Below are 25471 nucleotides of genomic sequence, written 5' to 3'. Positions count from 1 at the left end.
ATCCCTTCCTCCTTTTCGGTCTCCTCCGTCTCATCTTCCTCTGACTCTGGCTCGATTTCTTCTCCCGGTCTCTCCCCAACGCACCTCTCCGTTCCCCTCGCCTCCGATTCCTCTCTCTCTCTCTGTCCCTCTCCTCTTTTACGACTGATAGCTTCAGATGTCCCACCTGACAGTTTTTAAATTAAAATGACATTTTTTTTTTATATTTAATATTATTACACCATCAGACCGCCATTACACTTTTCCTCTCGCGCACCCCCTAGAGGCAGCTCACGCACCCCACTTTGGGAATCCCTGTGCTAGACAATGGTCACCACAGTGTCATAAAAACGTGTATGTATGTTCGGTGGTTAAACTGCGTACAGAAACATTTAGATATGGATAACATTTAAATTATAATATCATTTTTTGTAAAAACAAAGTGACTTGCACTTAAAACATTATTCTCATTTCAAGTGGTCATGGAATATTTTTGTAAAATTTGTATCACAGAATAATGTTTAAAGATTGATAACATCAGTGTTGAATTGTCCATTTGTGAAAGAAACAAAGAGGGTACAGTTCCACTGCAGTATGTGGAAGTCCCCTCTTTGATAGGTAGACATCACTCAAAGATACAAGTCCCCTATTTAAAAATAAATAAAAATGCAGTAATATATTGGAGAGAGAGGCTGGATTTACTGTTCATAGCTTGGTATTGTAGTGGACGTTGTCAGAGTGAAGCTGATACCCTGATCACAGTGTTTATACTTGTTTGTCTCGTTAGGTGTTTCCTCTCTATGCGTTTGAATTGTAATTGAAGTTTTTGTAGCCACCGTCCTCTTAGCAGTGATGAGGTTTCCCTGAGCCATCCAAAGCATTCTCGGCCAATGTAGAAGTATGTTGTCCTTTGCTTTCTGCTCGTCGGTGTTCTGACAGATGGTCTTGGCAGAGCTGTCACAGATGAAAGAGCTCCTCCTGCGTTCGCTGCTCTGTTGTGGAGGACTGGAAGCCCAACTGGCCCTTGTGGGCAGATGTTTGTGATCTTCAGCACGGTGTCTGGTGCTCAGTCATCCACCTGGGACCTGTGATTACACAGTTTGGCGTGGAACTGCCATTCCGTCCTCTCATGCCAATGAATCCGCAGCCTAGACCTTGTCGTGACGGAGGTGGCCTGGCAGGTGTGAAGGATGAAATGTTATCAGATGGTAGAGGAGCTGAAGAAACTTGATCTGACCCAGGGGACGAGTCATTGAAATGAACTTTGGTACTGTGTCTGCCCTGTCTAAGGGCTGATGAAATAAATTACAATAACTAAAGTAGATCCAGGTTCTCTAAGAGTAGGACTTCAAATGGTCGAATAGAAAGGTTGGGAGACTGAGCTCTCTATTGTTTTTTTTGCAACCCTTATGGTTGAGTCTGCTTTGGTGCAGTAGCCTTAAGGGCCCTCATGGACCTGATGCACTCATTTCAGAGGAGGAAATTGAGTTTTCAAAACAGAAAATGGATTAAATGAAAAAACACAAGGGCAATCAACTATATGTAGCATACAGTGTGTGTGTGTGTGCACATAGGTAGAACTAAGAACACTTTAATATCTGCTTTTTTAAATGCAAGTAATATTGTTATTGCCATATTTAACAACGTTCTTGCGTGTATCGTGCAGCCAAAGTGAACAATCATTGTGCAGGTGGACGCACATGATCAAGCCTCATTTGCTCACTGTTGAAACTATGAAGACTTGGCTGCTTTTAAAAATCTGACACTTACAACAATAATAACCACATCATGAGCAATATTACTTTTTTTCAACATTGTGTAATACTTCAATGTCATGTGCGGTATAACCTTCTACCACTTTTTCAATATCAGTGTCGATATCTCTCAATATTACTTTTCTATTTTAGTTTCTATTCTGCACTGGTGTTAGTATCACTTCCTATACACTTTATAATTTTACTCCTGTATTTATGTTGTATTTTACTTCATTCATTTACCTTACTAGTACTGTTATTGTGTTTATTATGTATTATTTCTTTCCACTTAATCATTGTTATATTGTTCACATATGTTTAATTTATATTCTAATGTTTTTGCTATTCTTCTGTTGTAATCTTTATGAAACTCTGGCAGAATAATTTCCTTTGGGATTAATAAAATGATCTCTTGTGGTTGGTTTTCAGTCCCTTTATTTACAAGCGTGCGGCAATGTTCCTACAGTACATATCTTACCGTTGGGTGCCATATATAGTGTGTTTCAGGCAAGCTGGCTACCACCATGTCGGTGGTACTGTACATGTTCTGGGATGGTTTAAAAAATATTTAAAAACATTTGGAATTGATTATTCTACCTGTAATGGGTTTTCAACATGAATAACATGGGGAATGGCAATCGACAAGGGATATAACAACCATGGTGATGATATATCCTAAGCCTTATGAATGACAATGTCAAAAGGAGTTCATTGTCAGGGATGGCGTCACTTTTTCATCATGGTTTGTGTGAAGCCATGCAATTAAATGGTAAATGGACCGGTTCTGATTCAGAGCACCTTTTTAGTCTTCCGACGCTTTACATTACACGCGCTAGCGATTACAGAAGGCATCTGCTTTGATACACAAGAAAACTGATTGTGAAGCAACATTTGGGGAAATAACTACCATAAAACAAAGGTTTGCCCCGAGACCCCCGTCAGGTTCGGGGGTCTCTGGATCGCCTCTCTGCTGTTTGCAGATGATGTGGTCCTGTTGGCCTCCTCGCATCGTGACCTCCAGCATTCACTAGGGTGGTTTGCAGCCGAGTGTGAAGCGGCGGGGATGAGAGTTAGCACCTCCAAATCTGAGGCCATGGTGCTCTGCCGGAAACCGGTGGATTGCTCCCTCCAGGTGGGGACGGAGTGCCTATGCAAGCGAAGGAGTTCAAGTATCTCGGGGTCTTGTTCACGAGTGAGGGTAAGATGGAGCGGGAGATCGACAGGTGGATCGGTGCGGCTGCAGCAGTAAAGCAGGCGCTGCACCGGACCGTCTTGGTGAAGAGGGAGCTGAGCCGGAAGGCAAAGCTCTCAATTTACCACTCTGTCTACGTTCCTACCCTCACCTATGGTCACCAACTCTGGGTCGTGACCGGAAGGACAAGGTCGCGGCTACAAGCTTCCTCCGTAGGGTGGCCGGGCCCAGCCTTAGAGATAGGGTCAGGAGCTCGGCCATCAGGAGGGAGCTTGGAGTCGAGCCGCTACTCCTTCACGTTGAAAGGAGTCAGCTGAGGTGGTTCAGCATCTAATCAGGATGCCTCCTGGACGCCTCCCACTGGAGGTTTTCCAGGCACGTCCAACTGGGAGGAGACCCCGGGCAAGACCCAGAACACGCTGGAACTGGGATTACATCTCCCAGCTGGCCTGGGAACGCCTCGGGATCCCCCGGAATGAGCTGGAACATGTTGCCGGTGAGAGGGAAGTCTGGGTCAGCCTGCTGGGCCTGCTGCCACCGCGACCCGACCCCGGATAAGAGGAGGAAAATGGATGGATGGATACACAAAAACAAATTGTACGGTGTCAGCATTTTCTTTTAAAAGTTCCTATTTTTATGCTTTGGAAATATTATCACTGATAAACAGGTGTGCAAGTGAAGTGAGTGAATATAATGGAACGGTACAGACAGACAAAGAACCCAATAGACACACAGCACAGCAGACATGAAGTCAGATAAAGACAGAGCAAGAGAAAAGGAGACAAAGACAGACGCTTTCAAATTAAAAGTCAATTCCCTGAAAAACAAGTCTGTCTTTTTTTTTCTCCCCGGAGCCATTCTGTTTCCCTGATAGAGCTCACGCTGGGCTGCTGTCATTAAAAACACTGGGTCCCAGCCTTGTAATTATATGGCTTAATGATTGGGCTCCAGCAATTTCATCTTGCTTATTTCGCTGATAAAGGAATTGGAATGAACACTTCACCCTCCCATCCTCTATACCACACACACAAACACATGCAGGCCTTTTACCGTTTGAATAAACACGCATGCTGCCACGTCACGTTCGGCCTCATGCAATGCAGACACACGCTCACAACGTTCACATTCCATGTGAACACATGCAGGTTTTATAATAATGTTTTGTCATTGCACAGTTATTTAAACCACTTCCTCATGTCACAAATTCCAGATAAGGTTTTTTGCAAATAACAACATACGGTTATCGACATTAGATAGTGTTGTTTGTTAAACACTGCCATTTAAATACCCCACTCGATAGCAATCACCAGCACCCAGAATGCACCTGTGAAAACAACCGTAACCAATTAGATCACCCAGAGCCGATCAGAGCTACGCCTATAGCTACGCCATAGACTACACCTATAGAAAGGTTTTTAATAGAAATACAGATGGGGAACAAAGATAAGAAAACAATAAGTAAACCATGTAACATATTTCTATCTATGAATCTACATAATTCCCTAAAAGTAGAGATGGGAGGCGGAAATTAACAAGATCATACCACAGAATACCTGGGAGGAAATGTGCACAGAGGCACACCTAGTTTCAAACTCAAACACCTGGAGAGAATTTAAATGGAAAATAATCACCAGATTCTTCAGAACACCAGAAATAGTAACCAAGATGGGCCCAACACATTTCAACTTGTGTTGGCGGAACTGTGGAACACGTGCTGCCAATCACACACATATTCTGTCTATGCCCTCAGTTAAATGCATACTGGAGAGAAGTCTTTGATGCCCTCAAAGAGATATTCCAACAGGACATCCAACAAGACCCCACAGTAGCACTATTGGGAGCGATACCTGAAGGCCTGGAGGGGAAGGCCAAAAAATACCTTCTGAACATAACTACGTCATACTAACTATACGCATACTACTCACAGCAGCATTGAAGGGTATAACCATCAGATGGCTAAAACCGGATCCCCTTATATACGATATATGGATCCAAAAAGTATGGGACATCTATCAAATGGAGCAAATCACATATTCATTAAGGCTCAAAAAGCCTATCTTTACTAAACGATGGGGTCCTGTCGCAGCATTATTAATACAATGAGGGTTATTACTATATGTTGCTCGGCCCTCTGGCTGAACTGTTACCTGTTAACTCTCTATACACACACATTATACACCATCCTCTCTTAAAAGCATCTATAGCACCTACGATACTACATTCAGGAGTGGACAATTATTATTTCTTCATCCCTTGTTTTTATTTATTTTACTGAATTATTTATGCATGTAATCAATTATCTATTCTTATTCTTATCTCCCCTCTTTCTCTCTTGGAGTGAGCGCCATCTGATGTTTGTTGTTCCTTCTGTGTGTTGTACACGGTACCTGAATATCATGTGTACCAAGACTACATACAGCTGAAAAAAGGACAAAGAAAGTAACTGTCTGGAAACACATGTTATGTTGTTGAAAACTAAATAAAAAGTCAGTTAAAAAAAAAGAAAGTACTCTCACCTTCTACAGATAGAGATTTTTCAATTCTACACAAAATATACAACAAATCAGTGCAATATATGCACAGCACATATGTGTATGCTCTCTATTGAACACTACACAGAGGAAAACAAAGAATAATGATAATTGAGATAACTTTATTTCTATATCACCTTTCAAAAATATGTTACAAAGACAAAAAGAAAGATAAATAAACATTAATAGTAATAAATAAAAGTGAACAATGAAGTTCCTTCCCCTTCTGATGTGAGGTTAAAGCTGATGAAATGTGGTTGTGTTGTCCCGTATGATGTGGCTTTGAATTCATTTGAGTCCAATTGAATCATTTGACAAAACCATGTGGAGTATTGCTGCTTCTTGTGTCGCATTGGGCGTTTGAACCCTTCCACCGTTACGTCTTTGTCACTCAGTCCTTTAGAAAACAAACTAAAATACAGTGATTGGTCAGTGTAGCCTCAACACCTGATGGAATGATTTCAAGAGTCCTGAATAGTGTAGAGTGAAAGGAAATAATCTATGTACCCTACATACGCATGGTTGAGTACGCAACACAACATACACAAACCAACTAGCTAACACTTTGCAGACATTTCTGATCGCAAGAAGAAACCTACCTTCTTTTAAACATTATGAAAGACTTGGATGGCATCAAGTGTTTGGATATGTGCATATATTGCAATGCAGACAAGAAGGTGATTGAAGGAATGAAAGAGGGAGGCTGTGTTTGCACACTCGAACAAGTCCACCAATGGTTAAGTTAAGTAGAGTATGCACGGCTGGATCAACACGGTAATATTAGTGTAATATTCATTTTTATTCGCAATGTAATCAGCTTCGTAAGAATATTGTCTTTTTGGGAATAAGAGCAAAAAACTGAAATTTTTGGGAACGTAAACACCGTCAGAGCAATTAGGTGTTTGGCCAGGTGGCACGTGTACTGGCCAATTAGTCCATTGGTATGACATCATGAAAGGCAGTGTTTTGAATTGGCCAACAAGTGACTTTGTGTCAGATTCCTGAGGCTTTTTCTAGAGTACTCTGTGAAGTCTGTTGCATTGAGTGTTGAATTGCAAATTGGGTGCAAAGTAGAACATGTCTTTAGAGTTTTGGAGACTTGAGCTATTTTGCTCTCTGGTAGTTTCAATACTTGTGCTTTGTGTCATTTTCGTGTGTCTGAAATTGATGAAACCTGTAACTGACATCGTCTTTGTGCTTTGCCTCACAGGTTTCCATGGATCGTGGTTATATCTGGACCCTGGTCCTGCCTCCTGCCATTGCCCTGCTGATACCCACTGCTACTATCATTATTATTAGTGCCCGCATTACTATTGCCGATACCATTACTGCGTTTATCATTGTTATTCTACTGTGTCCACTGCTGCTGTTATTATTCATAATGCCATCATTATTCTGCTCACTACTCTCATTATATGAATCATTTGTGTCATATGCATTGAATGTGTTGTAACTCTGTTATGTTCATTCTGTACACATGACATCTATCACACTTCTGTCCATCCTGGGAGAGGGATCCCTTCTCTGTTGCTCTCCCGAATGTTTCTTCCACTTTTCTCTCCCTCTTCTTTCTACCTGTTAAAGTCTTTTTGGGGGAGTTGTTCCTGTTCTGATGTGAGGGTCCTGGGACAGAGGATGTCGTATGTGTATTGATTTTAAAGCCCTCTGAGGCAAATTTGTGATTTTGGCTATGCTAAATAAATTGAGTTGAATTGAATTTCCTCCACTCTTTATGGCAGATGCAAACAGTGTATTCTGTTGTTTTCGTTTGGAGGACTTGTTGGATTTTTATTTTCTTAGAATTGAATCTGCGCGTCCGGTTACCAGTCTGGTTCAAGGCCACGTAAGTCTGAACAGAGTTTTCAATGAAGATTAATCCTTTAAACCTTTCTGGCTGTCTTCAGCACTCCTGAGTCGATCCCCGGGAATTCACCTGTGCGAAGAGGCCGACCCGCGTAGTACCACCGAGTACACCGGTCGACGTCTTTTTGTTTCCTGCCTTGACCGTTTCCAGTTGTGAGTTCGGTGGAGTTTCCCTCCCGAAGGAGAGGCTTTGGCCCACTGGACACGGTGCCGTAGTTTTTGCTTGTGTTTTCTGTTTAAACCGGCATATAAACAATAAAGTCCTTTGCTGGATTAAACCTGCTGTGCGTTTGGGTCCACCTCTTACACCAGCCACACAACAGAACGGACTGACCATTATGGACCCAGCCACCGTAGCAGCATCTCCTCCTGCGGACCATCTGCAGAGGGCGATTTACAACCAAGGCGCTCTCCTTGGGCAACACCATCAGGTGCTGCAGGACTTACTAGTCTCCCAGCGTACTATCGGGTCCCTTTTGTCGTATGGACCGACCACCGGAATCTGGAATATATCCATACGGCTAGACGCCTCAATTCTCGCCAGGCCCGCTGGGCCTTGTTCTTCGCCCGCTTCAATTTTACTATCACCTATTGGCCAGGGCACAAGAACACCAAGCCGAACGCACTCTCCGGTCAGTTTGCCCCGGCCGAGGGAGACTCTACTCCCGACACCATCCTACCCGCCTCGTATGTGCTCGGGGCTGTCACCTGGGAGATCGAGAGGGTGGTACGTGAGGCCCAGCACGTCCAACCTGACCCCGGAGGGGGCCCCTCAAACCGCCTGTTTGTTCCTCCGTCTGTCCGTTCTTGTGTCCTGCGGTGGGCTCACGATTCCCCGCCGGAAAGCGACAAGTTTGCAGGTATGAAAACTAAAGTTAAAAAATGAATAATAGTATATCTAAGACAAACATATTGCTTATTGAATATTCTTTTTAAAGCTTTTTTTTCATTGGACAAAATACTAGCAGAACACTGCAAGACAAAAGATGAATGGTTTGCCATCTTGGCTTACTGAGAGACCTTTACTAGGCTCCTGATTTCATGGCAGTCTTTATTTACTGTCATTCCGGAATATCAACGGTACGTCTGCTGTACTGTTAATATATATTTTTATTATTGTTTCAGGTCTCCTAAATCAGTGGTTCTCAACTGGTCTGGCTGCGGGACACACCATCACCCCTTAATGACAAGCCGGGACCCACGACCCAAATTATATGTATATATAAACATAATTAATACATTTTCTTATAAATTATATTTATATATATATATAAAAATAATTTGGGTATATCTATATTCAAGACGTCTAGTAGTAGTAACGTCTCTGTGTAGTAAACTGTCAAATCAAATAAAGAAAGTACACATCAATTATATTTTAACAAATATTCTCATTTTTCAAATTTAACTGGATGGATTATAAATAATACATAGAAATACATGAATAAATGTTCTTCTAATTTCAAGTAAAATAACGGCTGGATTATAAAATAAATTACGTAACGAAATTCATTTTAGCAAAATAATTTTCACTGAATTGCCCTGTAGCTTTAAATTCAGTTCATTCAGGGTTTATTGTATTTTTTTGCCTTTTACTCCCCCGTGAGTTTGCTTCATTCATACTGGTCAGTGTTTACATGCCTCCGCAGGGTAACGTGCAGGAGGCACAGCGGACTCTTTAGTTATTGTCCTTGGTGACTTTAACAAAGGAAACCTCAGTCATGAACTCCCCAAATACAGACAGTGTGGGGCGACTGTGGCTAAGTGGATCGCAGGGCCGTCTTTCAATCAGAGGGTTGGCCGTTAGATCCCCGGCTCCGGCTATGCTAGTCGCATGTCGATGTGTCCTTCAGCAAGACACTTAACCCCGAAATTGCTCCCGTAGTTGTGCCTACGGTGTAGAAATGTGATAGACTCTGAATTGTAAGTCGCTTTGGATGAAAGTGTCTGCTAAATGACTGTAATGTCATGTAAATGTCCAACCAGAGAGGAGATCACTGTTACATTTGAATGGTGTGGCGGAATGCGTGTTGTAGCACTGCAGTCTGTGCAGAGGCCTGTCGAATCGTGTTATTTGGGTTTTATGTTATTCTATCTGCTTTGTTGTCACATAAATATATGTGACTGGTTCTTGTGAGTCTGTTCTTGTCATTGTGTTAATTACATTTTGACTGCTATGCATTACCCGTCAAGATGCCGAAGCATCCCATCATGCTGCCGTCATAATGAGGTAATTAGGAGAACTGCAGTAGGACAGCACTGAAGGCCCAGGTATAAAGTACACGGCCCGCCATTGGATGAAAGTGTCGGTGGGGTGAGACTGCAGTCATAGCTTTATGAAATATTTATTGCTTTTGCTCAAGAATTTTTTTTAATACATCCACCCATTGGAACGGTTTGGGGATTTAAATGTCACCGAAATGGAAACAGGGAATTGAACAGGGAAATAATGTTTTGATTTATTCTGACTGTTTTGATATGATTTACTAATGATACTGTGGTGGCCAGTTCTCTGTTCTTCTATACTCAGCCACGTTACGGGGCTCCGTTTCTCCACTCACACTTTAAACAGTCCAAATGATAACTCTGCAGACGCTGATTCCATTGCCGTCATTTGATTGATTTATTTTCATTTTCAACAAACTTTACAGCCACATATAATCAGTCTAAAGTGAGGTCAAAGACTGTACCCCGTTCTACACCAAGGAAAACAACCGGTGACTCAGTCTCACCCCTTCCTCTTATCCCAGCTGATCCTCATCTGATTAACAAAAGTTCCCAAAGAAACATAATTATTCAGAATACGAAGTTAACCTCCATTCATAAATCAAAGGAATGTATTTAGATCATACAAATATATTAGCAAATTTATTTAAAAATATGGCTCTAACAGATACAATCAGCTTATAATGCATCCTGAGTGATGAACACAGAATAATACTCTGTAAACATTCTGTCTTTTGGAGATGCCTCAGAAATTGCCGATATTCTGAGTAGTGAAAGTGAGTAATCATTTTGTTAAGATACATTTTAAATATAAAGTATTTATTATTGTGTCTGCGTTTGGAAAATAATTAGGTTCTGAACCTGCTAAAAGTTGGGAGAAACCGTATTTTATGGGAAAGTTCACGTGGTAAGATGTATTTTTGTCCGTTATGGCTCTCAAGGTCAAGAACGGATTTCCTCTACTTTATTTGTTGATGAAAGTATATAAAGATTTATTTTACATTTCTATTTTCAACTCGCTTTTTAATCCACAATTTCAGTCAGTTTCTGTTTGTTTTGTCTAGTATTCTAGACAGTTTTATAAATACAATAAACAAAACGAGTGGTGTTTCCGAGTTGTGATGAGAAAATGAACAAATCATGATATATTCCTTCGTTCAACTTTTTACTGTTCTGAAAACAGACTTCACGTCTGATCCACACAACAAACACATTTATTCTAGGTGCTTCAAATAGTTACGCATTACTTGTGTGTCACTGCAAATTAAAAATATCTTGTCAAATCTAGACCAAAACACATACATATAGCTGATACACAAACCTTTCACACTGAATGTTCAGCCTGAACAAGATCACAGCACCACCTGACACTGTATAACAGGGGTCCCTAATAGGCGGGCCGCGGTCCGGACCCAGACGCTGTTGTATCCGGACCCAGGACCTAAAACCGATAGAAAATTAAGAATTATTCAATTTTGATGAGCGCTTCTATTTTAACCGGCTTTTTCAGCCTTCACGGCACTTGTTCAGCACCGCAGGCAACACGCCGACCAATGCGTTGTGAATCACATCACGTGATGCAGCTCAGCCAACCAAATATGAGTATTCTGACAAGTTTCCTGACTCAAGTGAGATGTACACACACCGTGACACACGGGGGGGGGGGGGGGGGAGACGAGGAAAGAGAAGGAAGAGCAGAACAGTTCCGCAAGTCAGAGAAGTAATTTCACATGACGTTCTCCAAAAAGAGAAAAGTAGTCAGAGAGACCAGTCTTTCACCATTAATGCACAGACTAATAGGTTAATTCTTCCCACAAACTGTTTAAAACCAGTAGGTCTCACATGACAAAGCACAGCTCGTTTGAGAAAGCGTACTCTCTCACATCTGAAATTAAGTCACAGAAAATAAACCTAAGAGCCCAATATGATCATAATCCTAATTAACAGAGAATAGAGCTGAAACCACAGACCCTAGAGTCCATACACACTGATTTCTCTTATTACAAGATGAGAAAAATATAATATCTTGGCTTTTTACTGACATCACTTCACACGTGAATGAACTGAATTTAAAGCTGCAGGACAATTCAGTGAAATAGATTTTTCTAAAATGAATTACTTTATTTTAAGATGCACATTTTTCAAAAGCTTTCTGTTATGTCAGTTATTCTTTAATCTTTCTTTATTAATGCATTTCTATGTATTATTTATAATCCATCCAGTTTGAAAACTTAGGATAGATTTGATGGGGACCATGAATGCCCTGATGGTGGCAGTGGAGGAAAGGTCCGGGGGTCAACATCATAAAATCATCTCCTGGGGATCATGAATATTTTCTGTCCGACCTCATTATCTTCAGGACTCACCACCAGTAGAACATACATTTGTGGTGACACAAACAAAAGAGATCTTCTGGTCAGTGTGTCATTGATTCAAAGATTAAAATATTACAAAGAATTTTTCACTTCACTGTTGAATCTAGAGCAGTACTGATTGATGGTCAGTACATAAATACTATATCCAGAAACATGCTCGTTATTCACTACAGAACAGGCAACAGGACAAGATGTTGGTATCTGAAGTGTTCTGGTTTGAGTTGGTAGTCCAAGGAATATATCATTTTATAGGTTCCTTGTTGTAGTCCGACTAATATTGACCAATCACGTTCGAGCAGACCTTGATTGAATCCAGTTTAACAGTCTGTGTGAAGAGCAAAAGAGGAAGGCATTGGCTGAAATACAATCTTGGACCCTGTCGTCTTTTTACTGGTCCTGTAGAGCCCGAGCCCTATTTTTAGGCCTCTACTCGAAAATTGCATACCCATACTAAAAAGAGTGTATTTCTGCAACTGCAACTGCAACGTCTATTTGAATAATTGTGATGTTATAATAAAGGTAACACTTGTGAGATTTGTTCAGATGTGTAAATATCAGTGTATATGTTACTGGTTAAGAGTAAATGAAAATGGCACACCGCTCTAATTGAAAGGTTTCAGGTTCGCCTGAAAAAAAGCACTTTTATTGTTTTTATTCTTTGGAATGATGCAGCTGAAAGCCTAAAAACACCCAAATCACAGCACAATATGTGAACAGTCTGTGCAAAGTTTGACTTTGATAAAGTGAAGCAGAATAAAATTCGAGAGGTTTTAGTACAGAGAGGTCAGGCGAGGTCAACCAAATTGAAACTTTGGAACCCCCCCCCCCCCCTTTCTTCAGGAAACAGTTCAGAGGCAACAGGATATACGTCGAACACATTTGAATGGAAATAACCGGGGATGCAGTTATGATTTTTATTGATAAAGCGGTTTGTGGTTCTGGTGCTTGGTTGCTCACAGCTCTGTAATGGTTTCACGGAGAGACATTCTGCAGATATCTTTGGAATCTGTGTGTTATTGGCGTGCTTTCTGCTATTTCGGTTTTCCGTGTTAGCCTTTAGCTTCTTCTTCTTAGCGCATACTGGAGTACGTGGTCGGCTCAGCAATGGCGAAAAAAGAGTGATATTGTGGTAATTGTTTTAGATACTTATATTAGTCGTGTAGAATTGTGTTTGGAGTGTGTAAAATGGCTTGCAGGATATTGTTGCCCAGAATCGCTTCTTTAACTGGGTATATAACATGTCTGTAACATTCATTATATCGTTTCTCAAAAGTGCATTCTACGACACTCTCTTAGCTAAACTTTCTCGCTGGAACCCCAAATGTTCCTCGCTCGTTACCCAATAAGCTTGTAAATAGTTTACTTGTGAAACAATCATCTGGGTGTTGGTGTTGGTCATGGTGAGGGTCTCTGTACCTGGTACCCTGATGGAAGTACAGTAAACACCTCTTCATTCCTAAACAATAAGATAGGTTGATTCTCTGTCTGTTTGGTTCAGTATGGTTACGTTTTTCTCGCCAGACTTATCAGAAGCGCGTTAGGGGTACATTGGTCAAGTTTATACAATTATAAGAAATGTTGTTTTTTTAGTTAAACAGGGTTTGAAGCTATTAATTCCCAGCCCTTCACTTCCACATCCACACCCTCACCTTTTGCTGCCCTATAGGAACAACATGCACCACTTCCTGCTTCGCTGCTGAACGTAAACATAGGTCATCAACAATCAATACCGTTGCTTTTCTAAAGTCTCCAACACTCGTATATCAATCCAAACAAGCAAGTGGATTGTCAAGCGTTTCACAGCTGCAATAACCAAAGTACCAGCTATGATTGTATAAATGCCAAAAATGATCCATTTCATTAATTTTCTTCTGAAATAAGACATCATCTGAAGTGCCAGTGGCGAACTGGGTAGTTATTAAGACATTTTAATACTGCTCAACATTTAGAACAAACTGCCAGCTGGTTCCAGCTTTAACGTGAGTTACGACAAAAAAAGGTATGTAGTGTGTTTGTTTCTCAGAGGAATGGGTTCATTCTACTCATGTTTATTGAACATGTTTACCATTAAGACTATCCTGACCCACCATGAAATACTGCTGCGGTGACCAGTTGCTAATGAATCTTTTACAACCCGATCTCCATCCTGGACTTTTTGAAACCATATTCTGTTTCTCAGTTTGAAAAACGAAAAGAAGAAAAAAGCATAGTTGGCTTTCCTCGATAACAGTGCAGGTCTGACTGCTTTTTGCAAGAGTTGTGCGATTACACATTAGAGACTTTTAGAGTTGTGCGGAGAGCGTTTCATACTTCTGAGCCAATTAAAAAATAACTGAAAAGTTGATAATATTTAAACTTTTATGTGCGTCTTAAAAACCACAGGAAAACAATGGTTTTCAGGTGACGCGTTTCTAGCGGCGTGTCTCGGTGTGATTGGCCCCTCACTTTATTTTAATTCTAGATCCAAAAATGAGCTTTTTTAATATTTTGCTTTTGCTCATGTGTATAATTTACCACGGTGTTTCTTTTCATTTAAACTCACCTACTAAGTTCCAACGAGGAAATCTTACAATGCTGAGAAAAGCCGGAGAACAATGCAGACTTTAAAATTCCTTTAACTCATGACTTGTCCGTTGACACATTTCTGTTGTCGCCGAGCGTCTCGGCGGAGGCCTGTCGCATCAGGTGAGGGAACAGGCGGCCCTTCGCGCTCGACTGCTGCGATTGGCCGACACTGCCCCGCCGATGTTTCACTTTCCTGCATCCTTCATCGCCCTCCTCCTCTTCGTCAGCGCTGGCCGTGTTGCCATTGATGTCCGAGTCCAGATCGGCGCCTGTGAGTGCGGGACAGTCTGCGGAATACTCAATCTCCTCATCACACGGGGGCTCGTCGTCTTCGAAACAGCTACAGGAGAGAAGAGGAGAGTTATGTTGCATTTAGTGGTGCTCACCAAAACACAATGTGTGTATCGTCACGGTCCAACAAGCTGAATGAGTTTCCTTCCTCAGAAAACATTTGCAAATATGTTGTGAATATTTATTTATTCAAAAAAATGTTAACGGTTTTCTTCTTTCTTTTTGTTGTCTCATAATCATGTCATATACAGTAACACTGTTCCCCTTTGTTTTTTGGGTTTTCTCCTTTCGCGAATACAGTGGGGCTTTCGTTTCTTCACATGGAACAGTTGGCACCTACCCCTCTACATCTTGTTTCTCCTGTAATCAAGTAACTGAAAGGGGAAAAAGACATTTCAAATATCACGGTAAGAGTCCAGCAGGTCTTTTTTTTCCTGCAGACATTTTGCCATGCCACATTAGAAAAGATGTAACGGGTGTAAACGGGTGTAAATTATAAAAATGAATGATGGCTGAGTTCCATTTAGCTGCTTCAATTTCAGGGTCCTTGTTTAATCCTGGTTTCGCTGTCACTTGGGCACTTTGCTGACAGCTAATTCTCACTCCCAACTCGTCAAATCCAGCAGCTTGGTCTGCGGCCATACGCTTCAAACTATGAAGCCTTAGATTTGGCGAGCAAAAGGACGAAGTCAAGTGAGCGATAAAGCCCGTGCAAGAAGGAGGTTGTGGTGGATTGGATGGGTAGAAAAAGACAGGACTTTTGTAACTATAACATTTTAACAACAATCATCAAACAAACAAAACAACACAAACCTGTTTGAAGTCCAACTGAAAACTTATCAAGTGGTAAATAATGTCAAAGTGACTTTCAAATACATTTTCTACAGTCATATAATAAAAGGGAAGACTAAAATAACTTATTCTGTTAGATGAAGGGGCACGTCGGTGTATGATTGGCAGCTGAGCTGAAAACCAAAACACATCAAATACCCGTTTTGGGAACTGATTTCTTTCTTGGAGGTGAGCACGAGGGATATGATTTAAAGAACACAATTGCAGTCTGACCCTCAAAGCATCTGTGTGAAAATATCACATAGAGGCCTATAGTCTGTTCTAGAACATCATATGGTGTTTACACCAGGTGACATATTGAGAACTAAAATGATATGTTTACACTCCATCAAAGTGAAATACTCCACAGGTCTGTTGCATTATTCTTTACACATTTCCCCCTGACGTCGTCGCTATCTTTGGGCACTTTGGGATCTCTGTTGGACTTTCAAAATGAGCAGTGTGGGAAAGCCGGACTGCACAACCTGCATTCGTAAGGATGGACACCTGAACCCATCTAATAACATGTTGCATAGTTTTTGAACATGCTCAGCGCTCCCCCTCCTCCTCACACAGTGTGACCTTGAGCTTGGCTACAGTCGCTGGGATTGACAGTTGACAGAAAATCCAGGTAATCTGATTATACACGCACTCATGGGATGTGTGTGTGTGTGCGTGTGTGTGTGTGTGCGCGTGTGTGTGTGTGTGTGTGTGTGCGTGTGTGTGTGGCAACACACTGGGACTCTGTTGGGACAGAGAGGATGTGACACGCACACTGATCTCCACCTTATGTCGCTGAGAGAGAGGGAGAGAAAAAGGAAGGGAGGAGCGAGACAGTCAGGAATGAGAGTTTACGTCTAGCATACTGATGACAGCAACTCGTGTGTGTGTGTATTTGTGCTCTGTCTGTGTGCTGTGAATGGCAATGAAGCTAAGTGGAGAGCAGGGCCATCCTTCAATCAGAGGATCGGCGGTTCGATCCCGGGCCCCACTAGTCGCATGTTGATGTGTCCTTGAGCAAGACACTTAACCCCCAACAATGGCTCCCGTAGCTGTGCCTACGGTGTGTAGAATCTGAATTGTAAGGTGTAAAGGTGTGTTTCAAAATAAACTTCTGTCTTCACAGAAAACGAAATGTTTCTGCTTATGCAAAACTACTTGGTTTGGTTAAGGCAACAAAGCTGCTTGGTTACTTTGGGCAACAGAAGTACGTGGCTATGTTTAGGAAAATATCGTATTTTAGGTTCAAATAAATACCTTTTTGATGTAAAAAATAGTGCAAGGCAACAATTACAATTTTTAATCGTGATTAATCGCATGATTTTTTTGGGATTAATCGCAATAAATTGCATTGTCATGGCTTAAGATGGCGCCGGAGAAGAAGGCTGCCTCAACGTGTTGGTGCGCATTGTTTTTGTTGTTTTTGTCGTTAATTCAGTTTTATGCTGTGATTCCCAGAGCTCCTTCACCAGAGATGAGCTCATGAACATCAGGGGTACAACTCCAGCGGACTTAGTTCCAACTTTTCTGCTAACTTCTGTGGAATTACTGGGCATTCTAGTCAAAGGTGCTCTCACCTTAGCCCACGCAGTGAGACGACGGCGGAGAGGGAGACAGGCCGGCGCACTCGTGCGACTTCGCTCACGTGGATTTCGTACACCGCTGCCGGGCATATTTCTCTCAAACGTCCGCTCACTGTGCAACAAACTGGATGAACTCCAGCTACTGGTGGCGAAAGACAGAGACTTTTCTTCATCCTCCGTTTTGTGCTTCACTGAGACTTGGCTGTGTGGATCGATTCCGGACTCTGCGCTCCAGCTGGCTGGCTTCCAGCTGTTCAGAGCGGATCGCAATACGGAGCTCTCAGACAAATCGAAAGGTGGAGGAATCTGTTTTCATACCAACAGTGGCTGGTGCAACGATGTGTCAGTGATTCCTCAGCACTGCTCTCCTGATCTGGAATATTTTATCATCAACTGCAAACCCTTTTACTCCCCACGTGAGTTCGCTTCATTCATCCTAGTCGGTGTTTACATTCCGCCGCAGAGCAACGTGCAGGCAGCACAGCGCGCGCTCGCCGACCAGATACTGTGTGTGGAGCGGACCTACCCGGACTCTCCAGTTATTGTCCTCAGTGACTTTAACAAAGGCAACCTCAGCCATGAACTCCCTAAATACCATCAGTTTATTAAATGCCCAACCAGAGAGGAGAACATTCTGGACCACTGCTACACCACAATCAGCAGGGCATATCACGCCATCCCTCGTGCTGCACTGGGACTCTCTGACCACGTCATGGTCCATCTGATTCCCTCCTACAGGCAGAAACTCAAGCTCTGCAAACCTGTGGTAAGGAAATTCAAGAAGTAGACCAGTGAGGCTCTAGAGCAGTGGTTCTCAACTGGTCTGGCCCGGGGACCCACCATCACCCCTTAATGACAAGCCGGGACCCACGACCCAAATTATATATATATATAATTAATATATATATATATATATATGTATATAAATAATTTGGGTCACATCAAATAAAGAAAGTACACATCAATTATATTTTAACAAATATTCTTCACATTTTTCAAATTTAACTGGATGGATTATAAATAATACAGAGAAATACATGAATAAATGTTCGTCTCATTTCAAGTAAAATAACGGCTGGATTATAAAATAAATTACTTAACGAAATTCATTTTAGCAAAATAATTTTCACTGAATTGCCCTGTAGCTTTAAATTCAGTTCATTCAGGGTGAAGTGAAAAAGCCATAATATTATATTTTTCTCATCTTCTAAAAAGAGAAATTAGTGTTTGACTGGACAGACTCATGTAGGTGAATTCTTCAGTCTAATGACTCTGGTCTCTCTGTCCATTTCTCTCATTTGGAGATCGTCCTATGATTTGACTTTCACGACTCACACCTCAATAAACAGTCCTGCTCTGGTCATATATCCTCGTCTCTCCCCGTGTGTCACGGTGTGTGTACATCTCACTCAAGTCAGGAAACGTGTCAGAATACCCATATTTGATCGGCTGAGCTTCATCACGTGATGTGATTCACAACGCATTGGTCGGTGTTTTTCCTGCACCGCTGAACAAGTGCCGTAAATGCTGGAATAATTCCGCTGCATTAAAAAATGCCCTTCAAAATAAAATCACTTTTTTATTTTTTATTCCCTTTTTTTTGTCAGGCCCTAGTGATTCTCAACTAGTGGGTCGCGACCCAAGTGGGTCGCGACCCACTAGTTGAGAATCACTGCTCTAGAGAATCTTCGGGCGTGTTTGGACTGTACAGACTGGGATGTACTCAGGACTGCTACCAACAGCCTGGATGAGTACACAGAGGCTGTAACTTCATACATCAGCTTCTGTGAGGACAGCTGTGTTCCAACAAGTAAGTGTAACAGTAAGGCGCTGAGAGACGCTAAACGACTGTACTCTGAGGAACTGCAACACCAGCTCTCAGCAAGTGACTCTGCTTCTATCTGGAGAGGCCTCAGACAGATCACCAACCACAAGCCTAAAACCCCCCACGCCTGGCAGACAAGCTGAACGAGTTCTACAGTAGATTCGAAAGACAATGGGACAGTCCTGACCCCACCCCCCACGGCTCCATCAACCAGCCCCAGACCACCAGGCCCCCCTTCCCCCAGCTCAGCAGGGGCTCATGCCTCTGTACCGCCCATCCCAACGCAATTTCTTACCAGTCACTCCCCTGCACATCCCTCTCTTTATTTAAACACACTTGACACTTTTAACATTACACTTCATCATACGTGTTTATACTGTTATCTGTTTGTTGTGCACTTTATTTTATGTTCATTTATATTCTATTGTAAATTTTAATGTTTCTATTTCTTGCACTGTGTTGATTATTTTTGTTATTGTTTAATGTTACGCACCACCCGCCATGACAAATTCCTTGTTTGTGCAACATACATTGGCAATAAACAGTTTCTGATTCCGATTTTGTGTCTCGTTTCAAGTCTGGTTCAGCAGTTGAAAGGGAATAGCAGGGCAGAGCTAAATGTACTCCACTGAGCACAGGAGGTTGCCGGGCCCTGGCAGGCTGCTTGCTAGTTGCTAATCGTAGCGCTAAGCTGGAGTTCTGACAATGTCTTTTTTTTTTTTTCAAAGACATGGAGAAGATCCAGTGGGTGCATTGAGAAAGAGAGGGAGAGGGAAAGCAAGAGAGGCAGTCAGTGTCTTATGTGTGAGCAAGACAGCACCGGAGGGGGAGGCACTCGAGGCTTGGCTTTAACTCCACACTCAGTCCCGGCTCAGGCTTACTAAATATCTCCTCCTTTCACAAAGATCTCTTTTATATCCTTGGGTCCACTTCTGCGGAAAAAAAAAAAAAAGTTTCCCAGAGCCAAACTCTTAAGAGTTCCTCTACTACAGGGGTGTCAAACTCATCTCCACTCTGGGCCACATCAGCATCACGGTCGCCCTCAAAGGGCCGGTTGTAACTGTAAGACTGTATAACTAACTTCTCCTAACATATTGTTAAATAACTCTCTCTGCATTTGATTATTGTTTATTCAAGTGTAAACATATTGTACATGCAGTTCTAGAAATGAAAAAATATATTTAAACACATTTCTGTTGTTATAACATAAATCATTTTAATTGAGGGTTAAGAAACCCACATGACTCTATCAAAGATCAAACTATTGAAGAAAATAACAAAGACAAATATCAAACACAAGTTCTGACATTAACTTTGTTCAAAGCTGTTTGTGTCACCTCTCTGCATCACTAATGTTCCTCCCTGTCGTCGTCCTGTGCATGGCAGCTACATCCAAGAGCTGCTCACTGAGAGTCAGGTCTGATGAACATGATAGATGATGTATCCGTGTTGTCTGTGCTTTCATCAACAGTTCATTAGAAACACAAGTACCTGCTCGTCTCTTAGCTAGCTGTGTTGTTAGATTGCTGCTAGTTCATCAACTCGGTCTGCGATGGTGTTTCTTCACAAACTGACATTTGTAAAAGTCTGTATCTGGTCGGAGCTCTGCTCACATACCTTCAGCATGCACTGGGCTGTAGCTGTGTAAATATATTCTGCTGTGATTGCAGTCTGCCTTTTAATTCTTGGACAGTTTGATGTTTTTCTTGGAGGCTAAATTTAGCTCCGTGTTTGGTGTCAAAATGCCGACGTGAATTGTATCCTTCATCACCGACACGCCTCATAACACAGAAGACAGACCCGTTGTTCTCCTTGAAGCACAAACATGTATTCACTTTCACATATTTCATTACATTTTCTTCCCTTCCCCATTTTTCAATGGTTGGAAAACCGCTTTTCGGGCTGTTGCCTCTCCTGTCCACCTGTTGTAGTTTTAATGTCGGTACACAGACAACATGCTATCTCATAATTTCGACCATGGGGATATTTTTATTTTCAAGTCTAACTTTTAATTATTTTTCCAAAAAAAACAAAAAAACATTTTTTGTTTTTGCTGGCGGATTCGCGGGCCACATAAAATGACGTGGCGGGCCGGATTCGGCCCGCGGGCCTTGAGTTTGACACATGTGCTCTACTACAAAGAGCAACAGAAAGTTGCTGCAGAGGAAGATGTCTGTGACATCGGTCCAGAGGTGTCTGAACAGACTGAAGGCGAAAATAAAACAAACCCAGCAGACAATAAGCAAAAATTATGAAGTAACCTCAGTTTCTTGCACTTGCGAATTTGCCCCACCTTGAGCCACACAAAAAAAAAATTATAATAATCATAAATTATACAAATTGTCAATATTTGTGTTTTTGAACTATGGAATGTACCCAGTAATGTGTAAAATATGATATCTGCGAAAGAAATATATGCTTTTCCTGCTCGTGCTCATCGCCTGTGTGCACGACACGTCTCAGAACGCGCAGCTAGGGGGGCCTAATCGTTTTTGCCCATAAGAGGCGTGTCTATGAAGCAGTTTAGCCAATTGCTGAGCTATAAATGAGTGACATACAATTTAGCCAATCAGCGCCCTCAACTAGATTCAGTGTGGGGCCAAAAAGATTTTTGCCCCCCTAGCTGCGCGTTCTCGTCAGGAGACGTCTCTACAGGCAAGCGCCAGCGCGAGCACTACTCCTCAGGAGAACTTTGGCGGAGATTCTGCAGCCAAAGAGCTGATATCAGATCAGCCTGACCTCACAATCAGACAGCAGACTAGCGGGAAAGGGAAGCAGTACATGCGAAGCTTCACTACTAGCTGTACACAAGACAGTTTTGGCTAGCTGGATGACGTTATGCTAATAACTTATTTAGCTTTTTAAAACAACGGGGACAGATCCAGCACGGACAGTTACGGGAGTGAATGATGAGGAGGTAAGGAAACATGAGAACACCAGGGTAGGGAGTGAGGGATGAGGAGGTAAGGAAACATGAGAACACCAGGGTAGGGAGTGAGGGATGAGGAGGTAAGGAAACATGAGAACACCAGGACACACATGGAGAACTCTGTCAAGCTACATATTAGACAAAGTGAACATCTTTTCTTCTACATAGCTGTCCTCAGTCTCATCTGCTTAACTTGGTCATGGAGGCATCAACATGTAATCGAGATGTTAAATTAACAGTGAAAACTCATCATAGCTTAATTTAACATCAGTATTCATAATTACACTTCATGTTTACTTCTCCTGATCTTTAGCTCCTATAACAAGGTCCATAGGGTCATCTCAATAAATACACGTGATATTATATTATATAAGTGTTATTTACTGATTGTTTTCGTGTTGGAATACATGTTAAATATTTAACTGCAAAGTAATAATGCGTGTTTGACACTGAATTTCTTTTGCATTTAATCATACTGGGGTGTTTGCTGAAATTGATAGGATGGCCCTACCTAGAACATTTTCCACCAGCCGCCACTGCCGAAACCCAATTTAAGCACTTTAGTCCGTAATCTGAGGTATTTCTGATCAACTTTACCAAATGTGGGTTGTCTCCAATGAAACATCAGTGTGTTGATCGGGTCGTCCTTTAACCACTCGGTTGGCAGTTCGAGCCCAACACTGGTCCTACTGTCCACATATCAAAGTGTTGCTTGTGTCCTACTTTGAGCGAGACACTATGCTATGCTTCATAAATGCTTAAGATGGGTCAAATGTAGAGGTGAAATTTCATATATGGGTTGCAACCCCAAGTTCTGAAAAGGGAAGCCAATGCAGAAGTGCATTAAACTTGCATTCTTTCTACTGGCCATTAGGGGGCGACTCTTCTGGTTGCAAAAAGAAGTCTTGTTGATTGTATAGAAGTCTATGAGAAAATGACCCTTCTTCTCACTTTTTATTTATTACCTTAGTACATTGAAAACATGAGTTTATGGTCTCAATCTCTAGTTTCAAGTCTTCTTCAATAAAGCATGATGTTAGTAAATTATGGTCCATTTAGAGTTAAAGCATACCCTGCTTTAGACCATAATCAGGGTATGCTTTAGGTGGTGGCTACCTTGTGATTGACAGGTCGCTACCAGAGCTGTATACAGAGTCTCTACCATGGCGTCTCTACTCCGCAGTCCAAATATGGTCACTTCCGTTCACTGGTTACAAAAAAAAACAAGACGGCGACTGCCAAAATCCAAGATGACGATGGTAAGAATGCCGAATTCAAGGCTTCAAACTCATAGTCCACAAACCAATGGATGACGTCACAATGACTTCCACTTCTTATACACAGTCTATGGTGTGTACCTGTATGTATCCGTCTGTCTATGTGGGTTCACGAGATTTATTGGGTGAGGAAACATTTTGGCAAGTCCTGTTTGGCTCAAGAGCCGAAGTTGGACAAAGCCTGGTTCAAGTAATCGGCTACTTTCATGGTATATGTGGGTAAGAAGTGACAGTAACAAGCACAGTGTTTTACCCAAAATTGAAATTTGTTCAGCTCTCGGAGGCCAAAAAATGAAACGCGTTGCAGAATAGACGCTCGACGCTGCCGGCCTTTGAAGCACAGTCTTTTTTAGTAGAGCGATACAGACCAAACATCAGCCTCCAATACGACATACTGCTGCTTCTCACACACCAACACCACCGTACCGGTGTTTACATCTCAGATCCTATTAGCTCCGTTGTCAGTCGGTGCCCAATCGACTGTGACCACATCAGCGGTGCCCACTCAGCTGTGGTGACATCATTACCTCACAGGCAGGGGAAACGACACGTCAAGCTAAACAGCCACGCAGCTCACCAGAGAGGACAACATGCTGGCAGCAGAGCCATAGAAAGCGGCGCATGAAGCATATGTTGTACTTTATTGACTGTCTGTGTGAACATCACTTGAATCGGATCAGATATGATGTGCAGGAATGTGTTTGTTATTTCTAATTACAATGTATTGCTTTTGTCAAACTACTAATTCCAAGTTCAAGAATTACATTTTGTCCTTGTGCTTTGTAGGCGGGGCCAATCATGACAATGCATAAAAATTGTCAAATTTGAATGTGTCACAGGGGCTTTCAAAAAAAATTAAATACAGGTTGTTGTAATTAAGATCATTGTCTATTTACAATCATTGAATAAGATCCAGCTTAGTGACTCACCACAAAAACACACACCTCCGTTTTACCCAAACCAGCACAGACAATCTCAAGTACCTCCACTAAATTCACACACCGCACGCACTTGCGAGGACATGAGTGAGAAAGTGTAATCAAACTGCTTTTAAAACGCAGATCAACTCATTGTATTATTTGACTCCCACCTTTACTTCTTTCCTACACACACACACACACACACACACACACACACACACACTACAGAGGCACATACTACTGTAACAGGAGAAATACCTGCTGCTGTGGAGCACCTGTCATGACTACACACCTCACACACACAGAAGACCCATCGCATCTCATTTCCTGTTTTGCACATCCACAATTCCTTTCCCAGCCTTCTCTCCTCGTATTTCAGCCCCGCCCATGGAAGGATGCGAGCGGAGGACGGCGGTTGAGCATTTGGACTCAGCATAACAGTGGACCTCAGTCTAGTTAATTAGTTATTTATGAAACAACTTATAATTTAAATGGCACAGGTTTCTAATTTGTGAGGATGGTCATTTGATTTATGAACCTCCCATAATATATGTACGATAGGAAAGCGTCTGGCAGCACCGATGCATCACAGACCCATGATCCAATTTGCATTTCGAGGCCATTTCTGTTTCTTTTGTAAAAAATTAAAATAATCAGCTCATTCTTACTTCTTCTTCTTCTTACTAATTGTGTGTGATGAATATAGATGGTAATATAGATGGGGAACATGGAAGCGCATTAGACAGATATATACAGGGAGAGGTGGACATGGGCAATTACCGCTGCCATGCTTAATTAACTGTAAATGACAAAAGAAATCAGTGAGGGATCTTCAGTCATTCGCATTTCGGTGGACATCATCTTTATGAATGTACTGCTTTGCTGACCTGGCGAGCATCCCAACGCACCTCGACCAAAGTAATGTGTTGAAAGGGAAGGGAGACAGAAAAGAAATACGGGAACAAATGTGAGAAAAATGCGAAGATGGACACTAAAGACTGACGAGGAACAAGAAAAGTGGCAAGAAGTCAGAGTGGATTGAAAGAATGTGGAAAGAGAGAAGAAGAAAGAAATAATAATGCCATCAGAGGCAAGTGAAGGGATAAAGAAAATAAATTGATGAAATTAAACAATAATAGTGTGTCTTCAGGTGAGCAGAACACCCCCCCGCCCACCACCACGCTGTCACAGCTCACTGGGGAGATTGAACGGCTGTCTGAAAATCAATGGGAGCCATTCAGCTCCACTTTAGATCCACGCATCAATCACCGCGGCGAGGGATGTGTGTGTGTGTGTGTGTGTTATCAAAGCCACCGGTGCTGCACGTCTCATG

At 42.0% G+C, this 25471-nt stretch overlaps 1 protein-coding gene across 1 annotated transcript in view; it reads right to left on the bottom strand.

Moving 5' to 3' along the window:
- Window positions 1–9977: 9977 nt before the first annotated feature.
- Window positions 9978–25471, bottom strand: part of agbl1 (AGBL carboxypeptidase 1) — a 174828-nt gene continuing 159334 nt past the window's right edge. The window contains exon 27 of the mRNA XM_079273586.1: window positions 9978–14822. Within this exon, the coding sequence (XP_079129712.1) occupies window positions 14537–14822 (286 nt within the window). The 3' untranslated portion in view covers window positions 9978–14536. The remainder of the gene's footprint in view (window positions 14823–25471) is intronic.

The sequence above is a fragment of the Melanostigma gelatinosum genome (assembly GCF_949748355.1).
Source record: "Melanostigma gelatinosum genome assembly, chromosome: 1".
Classification (NCBI taxonomy): Eukaryota; Metazoa; Chordata; class Actinopteri; order Perciformes; family Zoarcidae; genus Melanostigma; species Melanostigma gelatinosum.
The sequence above is the reverse complement of the archived record's forward strand: the minus strand, read 5'-3'. Positions and strand labels throughout refer to the sequence as shown.